This window comes from Anopheles coluzzii, chromosome 3 (genome assembly GCF_943734685.1).
Source record: "Anopheles coluzzii chromosome 3, AcolN3, whole genome shotgun sequence".
In the NCBI taxonomy this organism is placed as follows: Eukaryota; Metazoa; Arthropoda; class Insecta; order Diptera; family Culicidae; genus Anopheles; species Anopheles coluzzii.
Window position 1 is genome coordinate 46,464,384 of NC_064671.1, and position 11,839 is coordinate 46,476,222.

The 11,839-nt window shown below is 38.8% G+C and overlaps 1 protein-coding gene across 9 annotated transcripts in view; it reads right to left on the minus strand.

The window, feature by feature from the left end:
* Positions 1 to 9,175, minus strand: part of LOC120957024 (anoctamin-8) — a 28,097-nt gene extending 18,922 nt beyond the window's left edge. For 5 of the 9 annotated variants that reach the window (XM_040378937.2, XM_040378939.2, XM_040378940.2 and 2 more), the window contains exons 1-2: positions 9,028 to 9,168; positions 7,407 to 7,779 (exon numbers count right to left, since the gene is read on the minus strand). In XM_040378937.2, coding sequence (XP_040234871.2) covers positions 7,407 to 7,581 — 175 coding nt within the window. In that variant the 5' untranslated portion in view covers positions 7,582 to 7,779; positions 9,028 to 9,168. The other 4 variants (XM_040378931.2, XM_040378933.2, XM_040378935.2 and 1 more) reach the window with 4 other exon arrangements.
* Between the last annotated feature and the right edge of the window lie 2,664 nt (positions 9,176 to 11,839).

Genomic DNA, 11,839 nt, shown 5'->3' on the forward strand with positions numbered 1-11,839 from the left:
CAGCTATCTTCCTGGTCCTCCATAACTATGTTCATCTTTCCAGAAATGTTTATTTACCTTTAAATATTGTACCATCATCAAATTGATTATTCTCTATCATATAACATGTGATGTTCAATATGTTACGCATGTTTTACAAATTACGAACAAAATCGGTACTGTTAGCAGGAGTTTTGGCTGCATTTTCGATTTGTGTATCCATAAAATTTTAATCAATGATCATCTCTGGCGAAAAAAGGACTAACTGCATTAACGTCATCTTCAGTTTGTTTGAAACAATTTGGGTTTGAAAGGAATTGGATTGGTATTAGGGTAAGTGTACCAATTATGGCTATATTATGTCATCAAGATAATGATTTTATAACTGTAAAAAAACGTATTGGGTAAAACTTTTAACTTTGTTTTCTAGAAATCTATAATGTGTAGAACACGAGAGTATTTATTATTTTGACTCAATGTTTATCGAAATAAAAGAAAATTTCGATGAAACATTGCATCTCAAGTCACCAATTATGGCTCTAGTGCTCCTAGCAATTCGCCATAGCTGTACTAATTGTGGTTGTAAGCCTAAACTCGTGAATATTTACACCAAAAATTACATTGTGACATTGTTTAAACTCAAATCAAGTAGTAATAAGTTCACTGCTGGTAAATTAGTAAATGAACATGATTGAATTAGTAAAATTAACAGTTTCAAATCTCCGTTTTGTATCACTATTTATATTAATATCCACGCTCAATTAATCGCACAAGAGCGTACTTGGCTATAGTACGACACGAGTGGCGTTCAGATTACTCCTTATTTTCGTATGAAAGTCATTCAAGACTGCGTTATTTTGATGCGATATTTGATGCACCAAAGGATAGTTGTACCAATTATGGACTTACTGAAAAATGCATATTTTCGATGAAATGATAGTACATTTTTATGTGAAGGTGATAAATAACTAATATTTTGCACCAAAATGATAATTTTGAGATAAAATAATGGTTAGGTGGTTGAAAATCGCTAATATTCAACAGTGCTGCTCTTAGCAAAATGGTAAGAGATACCAAACATCTTGGCAACACATTTTAAAAGGGTGATATTTAACAAACGGAAGTGACCAGCACGGAATGAATGAATGAATGAAATAATGAAGCACAAATATTTCATTCATTCAAGCAATTTCAGTTTTAGAGCAAAAATAGTGTTCGTTATAACCATAATTGGTGCTATAGCCACAATTGGTACACTTACCCTATCTGTTTCTAGCGTTACAGTAGAATCTCTTGCCATTTGCTTCGATTTGCAATTTGCATTTGATATCATCAAAATACTATCAAACCACAAAATAGGAAAACTCCATTCATAAAAAAAAAAATTATTATCTGTTCATCAAGGGGCCCATTAGGAGGCAGTCCGTTTGAACAGTCTGATTTTCACATGAGACTTTCGCAAGCGCGATTATTGTTAACAGTGTAGTAAAAAAATGCTCTGTGATGCTAAAATTATTACAACTATACAGACGATATTGTAAATTGAATCAAATGAGTTGTATAAATCCAAGCCACATAGTGTCACAAATCATAAACTACGAATGTTGATGCAATCAAATCGATGTGCAACCGTCTTTCTACCACGCATCCTTTCCGTTCATCATGAGGTTCTAGTAGCTGTGTATAACGCATTTCGTGCATTATTTCTGCTTTCCATTCACGCTATGTGTTTTGTTCGTGCTGCGGAATTGGCACCTCCAGTCGGGCACTAGGGATTGCTACTGTTCAGCAATGGTAACGGCACGGTAAACCGACACGTCAATCAATGCCCAACGGAAACAGCATACATTTTCATATGATTATTATTTCATATAAATCAATAAAAACGAAACGTAAAGAAATCTACCATTCAATAAACGTCTGAGTATCGTACGCCCATGTGAGAATGATCGACAGCTAATTAGATAATCACATTGCCAGCAATCCAAATGGTTGGCAAGTTTATTTCGCTGGCCATGCGCTGGCAAAAAAAGATGCTCATGCAACAGTTTCGCCTGGAAATATTCCCATAACCGCTTTTCAACGTTGACCAATCAAACGTTCTAGTGGGAGAGATAATAAGAACAAGGTATCAAGTGCATGCTAATCGTTTTAAGGGACTTAATTACATTAACACTTTGGCATGTGGACCGGGTAGATAAAAACTGCATGCTCGAGATGTAATCCATGGAGATTGTGGAAGTTTCAGAGAAATGGTAAATCTAGCTGTGACCTAATAATATTAATTCCATCAATGTATTGTAGGTTACGTAAAAAACATTGAAAGTTCACTCAGTGTGATACAGTTTGAAGCATAAATTAAACATTTGCATAACTTTGCATTCAAATGATAAGTAAGTATTTATATTAAATAACATTAAGTTTTCATTTATATAAGAAAAATAAGCTTGTAAAATTTAAATCCGTAGCCAGAACCATCCTACATTGATGTTATAAGGTTCCACCTACTATATTGATTTTACATTGTATGTTACGATTCTTGAACAATAAATATTCTGGTATTGTTTTACCCGCAAGTAATTTGTAAATAAAATTCAATACATACTATTTTTTCGCATGTAATTGTGTAAATGCGAGAGAAATAAATTGTACGCAAACTAAGCGGTGGGGCCCAAAGGTCTCGGAAGACTTCGTAAAAGAACCCCCCCCCCCCTATTTCTCACTCACAAGTAAATTAGCTTCTGAATCCTTCTCTGGTTTAGAATTTCTCAGAAAACATCTGGCTCCAATCTTTAGAAGGGCCTATATTCGCGTGAACGTTTAGGGCCTCCACTCGTGTTAATCCAACGCTTTCAAGAACATAAATATGTACACAAACGCAATTGATGTGTTTATAAGTGTCCCGAAGTGTGCTAGAATCATCCGAGATATTATTGAGTTAAATCTATAGAGATCAGTCAGATATCAGAAGGCTTATCAGATCCGTCGATTTATGAATAAATATACAAATATATCCCGAGTAAGTTCCATTCGAAGGTTTGTTAAGGATAAGATTGGTAGAAATTGTAAGAGTTTGATCAATGCTGCTATTGCTAAATTACATGGGGCTGCTACATGGGGGAAAAAGCTACAAAAAGGATGAAAACCGCTGCAATAGTGCAACTAGCTGATCTTGTTATCTGGTTGTGAGGTACGAAAAGTCAAGTAGATCCCATGCTATTTAATATGCGGCCGACAACTTTGCGATTGGTCTTGGTATGAATGGTTGAGGCACAAATATTGTAAACTATCATCTTGCTAAAATGTTTAAACAACTTTTTGTGTACATTGTCACATATGTAGCATTTGTACAGTAATGAGTTCAAGGAAACTCCTATTGGATTTATTCACAAAGGGTGCTATGTACGGTAATTCCTATGCTATAAATTTTACCGTTCAAATAGGCATAAAGCGACAACGTCTCGCGCGACAAAATATAGCTCAATTTTGCAAACAGAGCTAGTTGTCTCGCGCTATATTCCTACTTCATCCGAAACAGTAGAATTATCCAGATAGTTTCCGAGCCATACTAATGCAAAACTCAAAAAATAAATTTAAACACATTTTCACTTATTTTTTTATGTTTTTAAGCACAAATCAAGCAGGTTGACTGAGTGAAATGTGATATTAAAATATAATTAAAAATTAAAATCTGTAGAATATTAATTCTAATTGAAATTGATACTAATTTATTACTACTCGATATGGATACAGATACAGATAATTTCTATCTCAAATCCATTTGATCCTTCTTAAGCTTTTAAATTCGGAAGCTCTTTATGCGGAAGCTCAGGGAGTGGTCCCGTGGAACAGTCATCAACTCGTACTTAATAGTATGTCCGTCATGGGTTCAAGCCTCGTATGGACCGTAGCTAGGGCTGACTATCCAGCTGCGTGGTACTAACTAAATCTCTAAAGCCTGTATAGGTCCGCGGATGATCGCGTAAGTCGTTACGGAAAATAGCATTGGCTTTTAAATTACAGATTAACACTAGGTCTACGGAACCCGTCAATTTGACGGATTGACGGTTGATTACATTTAGTTTATTTAGTTGAGTTGTAACATTTTTCAATAAAAGTTAATGTAGAAATGAAAGAGAGCGATAAACCACTTATTATCACACAATACATTTTAATATATGATTTAAATAAAGTGTCCTCAAATGGAATTGCTGATCAACTTATTCCTCGCTTTTTTCGAAACTACCGCAGACATTGGGCAAAATGTGACATCGAAAAGATACCACAATAACGACTATTACAATACATTAGCATTGGGCAGAATTTGTTAATCGAAACCAAAATATGTTCACGATTCATAATTTTAATAAAATCATTTGTTTAATGATTTCAACCACTCGAAATACGCATTTTTATCCACCCGTCAAATTGAAGGGTGTCCGTACCGATAGGTATACAAGAGAAGCCTGTAAACGCCTGTAGTGTTAGTGTTAAGTTAATGTTAACATTAGTTTTATTAAACTAAAAACACGTATGTTACCTTAATTTGTAAGGGAATTGATCTCACCTATGTAATTTGAATAATCAATAATCAATTACATTTTGTAAAATACATTTTGTAGAAAAATATAGTACAATAGCGCACCATCAATATTCCTTCTTAGAGTGTCATAATCAACGTGTGTGCCAAAATATGTAAAACTTTTTCTTCACTCTCGTTTGATCAATGCAACGAAGGATTGAGAAAATCTGCTGCAAGGAAAATAAAGTGCTCCGTTAAGCGGTTACATACAGTGCCGAGCGGTTGCCATAGCTTCTGTGTCGAACAGTATTGAGGGAGCAGGAAAATGATGCACACGGACGGGAAACTTTTCCGACTCTGGATTGGTAAAAGTTTTCTCAATCGTTCAATCAATGTCAGCGTTGCTATATGGACCACCATTGAAATGAACGTTACAAGATATTGAAATGCTTCATACACGAATCCTTATTATGCGCCCTTCAAAAGAATTGGTCCATCTGTGCCGTTGAGCCACCGAGCAGGAATTCATTGCCTTTGTTGCCATTGTCGTTGGGAAGGTGAAGCTCATTAACATTCTTCGGAATCCGTTCAGAAACAGATTCAAATTGCACGTTCTGGGTGAATTTGTTTCAACAGTTGAAGTGACATTGAATATTCCAACGAGCAACGAAATACACAAATGGTAGGTGCTATTTGTCAGAGATTGAAATTGTTAATACAGCGTAAAATGCGACACACCATTTCTTCATCAATTTTACGCACGTTTCCACTTTACGCCCTGTGGATATGGCTATCCACACGGCTACATAAAACATATCCTTTTCCGTTCGAACTGCACGGTCACTGGTGGTAGATTGTGGTGAATTTTTGATGTCTGCCTTTGGATATTTTAGCAATGCAGAGGCATGGTTAGCAGCCCGTTACAAATAACGTTTCTCATTAAAATGCGTTGCTTGTTCCTGGAATAGCGGGTTGAGCTGATTTATTTTTAACTTTTTTGAGCACTTTAACTAAAAACATTCAAACGCACAGTCGCAAAATATTGCGCAAAGCAATAAAAAACAATAAACTGATAGCAATGTAATTTTGATTGAGCTACCTTCTTTTGTTTTTAATTTTATATTCATTTTATATCCCCATCCGAGCTTCGATGAACAGCTTTACTCCCCTGATGGGGGTTTCCACGAATGAAACACATGTTTTAGTTGTGCTTAGAGGCATTCATTCAGCCATAAAATCGAGAAAAACGAAAAATCAAAATTGAAAAATGCTCCATATTTGTTTACCCTATGTTTCCACCAAATAAAAAAAAGAACTTTCTTTTTCGGTGAATCGATGGAGCGTCCAAAGGAATCTTACATCACCAAACAAATCTAATCACAACGCTCTGTTTGGTGAGCAAACACAATTTCGACGAAAATCAATTGAACTCAGCCATGCTTGAATGGCTCGCCCGGGCGGCGATGTTTTGCTTTCTTAGGAATTAATTTACCACCTCTGGTAACCTTATGCTTGCGGTTACAAGTAAAAGATGGGTCAAACACGAATGAACGGAAAAGGACCATGGTTTGTGAGTGTTTGTGGGTAAGTGTGTATCTTGTATGTTGTAAAGTAGAAGACACAATTGACATAATGAAGCGGAAGGGTCGAAATGAACAGCCCAGAAGAAGTGTTCACATGAAAAAAGGATAAAAAAACGGCAAAATTGGAAACGAGTAAGCGAAACAATACGGCAATCTGCTCGGAGTTCTTCATCCTACCATAAACATTGTGCTGGAAGTTGCCACAGTGTCCGTCTGTTTCCATGTTTTTTGTTGCTCATTATTTGCTCGCGTCTCTGTGTGCGGTAGGAAGTGGAGGGTATCGGTGCGAATTCAATCTTTACCGACAGTGGTTGAAAAAAAAAGCTTGTTGCTGTACCAGATTTAGTTTCAAATTGGGTTGTCTGTGGCCAACTTTTTCCCGTGCTAAAACAGAAGCAAACACCACACGGTATCGTAAAATATGAGCATTATTATACAATGCCCGGCATAAGGATGGGTGGTAAAATAAAAAGTATCAAGCGGGAATTCAGAAACCTGAAGAATGAATAAACATTGTAGAGTATGTACTATACAGTGCATTTCAGTGGTTCATATCTGACGGTTACGGTATCGTACTACTCTGTCCAAGCACCGGGCGGTTGCAATGCAATAATGCAATTGTGCAACAGTAGTAACCGGACGAGCGTAACCCTTCTCCTCGCCGACGCTCCGTACCAGCTTTGTATGGTGAGGCGCAGTTTGTGTGGTGGCGTACCAGCGAAGCAAATCATCGGCGTATCGTCGCACCGTACCGTCCGCACTAGAGCACCGAGCATTACATAACAACAAACCAGCGAACGAACGTAATACCAGGCCAGAGCGTCGGTACCGATTTGGGAAAAATCGATAACTTTGTGCGGTGCTGCGATAAGGGTACCACCACCAGTGGCCCGCGAGGGACTAGGCACCACGCACTCGGGATTTACTCGAGGACGCCCCATCCTGCGACAGCGTCTTGCGTGTCGTCTACAAAAAGTGCAAAAGACGGCAGCATCCATGTGCATGCTGCGAAAGGATAATGACTTTGGAATCGATTATGTAAATTTGACATGCTTTGGTCAGCGGTTTTTTTCCTTCTTCTCTACCCGTAATATCTTTCCGGTGTCACAAGGTTTCGATCTTGACGCCATCGGTAGATAGACTTGGGATGTAATAAAGCGTAGAGCAAATTGTTCCTAGCGGGTCTCAGTGTAGTAGGACGTAGCCTTTTCTCTGTGATCTGACGTCACGATAGACGATTTTTTGATCGTATGTTGGCAAGGGGACAGAATTAGCCGCCAAACTTCCACTAAACTAGCGTGCTACAGTCGCGTAATGCTTACCATTTTCGACACAGGAAATAATTTTTCCCTTCCGCCGGCGCAGGTTCGACTCGAGGTTGCTTTCATCACCGTAATCCTCGTTTCCGGTGTCCTCCGATTCCTGGTGTACATCCTCAATGATGCCACTGTCGTGGATGTTTTCGCTAGCGATCAGTAGCGGATGCTGCTGATCCATGGCGGGTGCGGGTATGGGTAAGACGCTTTAAATAATCTTCCTGCCAGGGGATACACTAAACCAGGCAGGGGATACACTAAACACAGCACTCGCAGTAGGCGTTAGGCTTTAAACCGATTGCCCTCGCCACGCTTGAACCATTTTCTTGTGCACTGTATGTTTCACCACTGCACGGTAACACTACAAATACGTAGTTGCCTAGATAATGATAATGAGATAATGAAAAAATCGAAGAAAACAGACTATTTTTTAACAGAAGGAGCTCAATTACACACTACACAGCACTTCCTCCATGGGGCTAAAACACCTTCGATAAGGTATTCCTACTTCCGTGCATGTCGTACCACGGCGGAATGTGTAGATTTTGTTTTGTTTTTTGTTTCGAACTCCTTTTTCACACCCGCTGTTATTTTGGTCTGCACCTTAACTGCTGAAGCCCCAACAGCAACATTTTTCTCGGTGAATGCCGTTCCGAAAGAAGGGAACTGTTTTTCACGGCACTTCCTGTGCGGATGAGGAGAGGCGGGCGGTCATGCAGCCGTAACTTTTTGATGTTGATGTTGATAATAGCTCCGAGCACGGAGCTGCTGTACCTTTTCCTCCGTGGAAAGGTAAATTTTCCGTACACGCAATCCATGTCACTACACACTCACACACATACATGCACACTCACCACACGGTCGTTCTGAAACACAGCTCACTACGATAGCAAAATATTGGCCCGCCAGTAGAGCACCAGACAAACAAAGGCACGTATACACTCTCACGCATGTTTGGTAGCCAATACGACGGCAACGAATACAATGCCACCAGCGCGGGTATCGCTATGAGCGGGAGACACGGCGTCCTCCCCGTTGCCTGGCCCTAGTAGTTTATTTCTCAATCTGCTAGTGATAAATTCGCCAATGCGTTTACCTCATGACCTTTCGTCTTACATAGGGAGCGACATAAGGGTACAGGAAATAAGAAAGACGTAATTTCACGATGCAGCAAATTTCATGCCGCAGTTGCTAGCACCAACACCGTAAATGACGTTGGTGAAAGTTACACTCTTTACTAATCTTTTCAGCTAATATTTTCTTGCCTCGAAAAGATTGATTTCGAAGGTTTATTTTTAGAAACAATAATCAAACTGGCACGGGCTTCGAACGCTCTGAATCAAGTGTAAAGATGCTTATCTATTTGCCGTTGACAGAAGAACCGATAGAAGACATAGGACACTTTTTACAGCCCGTTTATGTAACGTTTCATTTCCTTAACGGCAACACTTTCAGGCTCGTTTGAGGTTGGCAAATGATACGCACACTTTTCACTACGTTCATCACGGCTTTCGTTGGCTTCGCTCCTGAACTCCTTCAAAGGGTGTTATCCTATGTCGCACTTTCAATCTTGGATGCACTACAGGCAGCATTGTGCCGTTGTATGTGTGTGTGTGTGTATACTCACTGTGTCCTTTCGTGTGTGTGTTTTTTTCTACTGCTTGTGTACCACCTCTTCTCTCCTCACTTTATGTTCTCTCCCTGTACCGGTGATCGGAGGAGCTGCGTGACTGTTCCGAAACAATGCTGAACTACGAATGATGGAACCGAGTCAAACAGATCCTTACGAAACCATCCTGATGGAGAGTTGATAGTATTTGTGTAGCGAACGGCACGTCGCTTTTGCGCAGACGTCGGAAAGCCGGCAAAACCTTCCAATGCCTTTTGGATGACGTTCGCTTGTCAACAATCGCACACTCACGCGCCCACACGAAAAGGATGCAACCCAGCCCCACGTAGCGCATTTCCATCCATCCGTCTCTCTAGCCAACGAGCGTTCTGTAAACATCTTAGTACAGTTCAACACAAACACTCATACGAGTGGCACGATGTGTGCAATGTCAGCAGAGTAAAAGGGAAACCATGGAAGGAAGAAAATTGCGATAACAACAAAACTTTGTCTGTGATATCTGTTTAGATTTGGACGGGTCGCTTTGGAATGTTGGTGTTAAAGGTTTTGCCGCGAACATTCAACACTCATTGACTGATGGTTATTTGGCTCATTTGCTGTCGGACAATTATGTTGAACTGGGTGATGTTTTCTTTTATGTATTTGCTAAAAGAGACCGTTTTATATTCATTTAAATTCATTTTTAACACATGAAGACTAGTTACGACTAATGTTGAAAAACTTAATGAATGATTGCTTACACGGTTTATCATACAAACAAAGTAAAAGGCAATATTGTAAAATAGATTCAATATAATGGATTAAGTTGAGTTTTTCAGCCATTGCTTGCATTGTTTCGTATATTTAGAAAAAAATATCTACAACTGTTCCACATATAACAAGTATAACAAGTTATATAACAGTATCGAATTGTAGTTTAACATTAAGTGTGGTTAAAGCTTTGAATGAAATGAAACATTCCCAACGATGCAGTGTCTCTTGCAAAGGAGCTTTCACTCCTACTAGAACTTTTAGTTGCTTGCACACTGGTTATTGAAAGCGTTTAGAAGTTTCGAGAATGATCATTGTACTGTTTGGTATGTTGTATACAGGATAAATGAGTTGCATATAGAATTCAAAGGAGAAAATTATAAGCTTTAGTAGAACTTAGATTGTGAAGCTCCAGCACAGTAAGTTACATGGACAATTATGATCAGAATTCCTTTTTATGAGAAGCTTTTTTTTAACTTAACGTTAAAGTATTTTCAACAATGAAAGGACATGGCAAGCTTTCCTTTTCATGACAAGCTTTTTTTAACTTAACGTTAAAGTATTTTCAACATTGAAAGGACATGGCAAGCTTTCCTTTTCATGATAAGCTTTTTTTAACTTAACGTTAAAGTATTTTCAACATTGAAAGGACATGGCAAGCTTTCCTTTTCATGACAAGCTTTTTTTAACTTAACGTTAAAGTATTTTCAACATTGAAAGGACATGGCAAGCTTTCCTTTTCATGACAAGCTTTTGTTTTTAGCTTAACGTTAAAGTATTTTCAATGAAAGGATAGGCGTCTCCATTTTTTTCATAATTACTTATTTGATCATGCCGTTATGATAACTTTTCACTGCTTTAGTACAACAATCAGAAGAAAAAGAGATGTTACATGAAAAGTGTTTAAGCCGCTCACTGTTCAATACAGCTATTCTCTGCTAATCCACCATTCGGACCTGAATAATAATCGCATCCACACTATCTTGCCACCTCACCTTCAGTCTGCCACAGTTCCATACCGAAACATGGCAAGCTTGACACGCAAAATATTTGTTTGTGAGACGAATCCAGACAAAAAGACTTAAAGTCTCTAAAATCAACTAAATATACGAACAAACATGCAATAAATTAACAATATGCAACCAACAATTTCATCACGAAGGGTTCCTTGAGCTGAACTACTTTCTTTGAATGACTATTGAATGACCGGTTGCGCACTGCTCTACTTCTGTGATGTTGTTGATACTAACCTTTGATTCGAAAACTACATCAACCTACCAGTAGTTCACTGCTACGTAGGACTGGATTTGTCGGGATGTTGAAATAGGCAGGCAAGCTCATCCCCTTTCGTGATAGCAAGTAGTTCTGAGAGTTTTCCATACATCTTCGACTGGTAGTTTGGGCGGACTAGGTATAATAAGAGCTCTATGCATCATAAAACTTTACTTTATAAATCTATGGGGACGTATTTCTCCCGTCTTCTCCAAGATCTAGTTTATTTTTCTGCCAAGGTGCTACTGGGATAGATGGTGCCAAGATGACTCATTTTCATTTTCTGACGTTACTAAATGGTAGCTATAGTTTTTTACCGCTTGATTGTACGACCGGGCACATGAAATGTGTTGCCTTCCCTAGAATTCTGAGTGAGCGTCGTACGTTCCCGCTACGAACGGATTCAATGATATCAGCGTGTGTGTTTTCATCATCCTCATTAGTACATTGGCGAGTGTCATAGCAATGAAATTGTGATCGTGTTGGATCCATGATCTCTTCTGACATTGAATAGACATGCCTAACATCGGCTTGTTGCCAAAAACCGTTCTATCCAGAGACACTCCCTTCATTTTGTGCATGTCTCTGTTCGCAAATTAGAGACTCGCCACAACCAGATTGTTATTATTCTCATGCAGATTGTCTCGTTCATTATATTGGCGGTACATGCGCTTCCTATCGACTTTTGGATTGAAGTGCAACAGAATAATGACTGGGGCACGGTTGTAAAACAAGTCCTTTTCCTCATGCTCTTGCTGTTGTTAGAGGTAAACCCTTATGTTGAAAA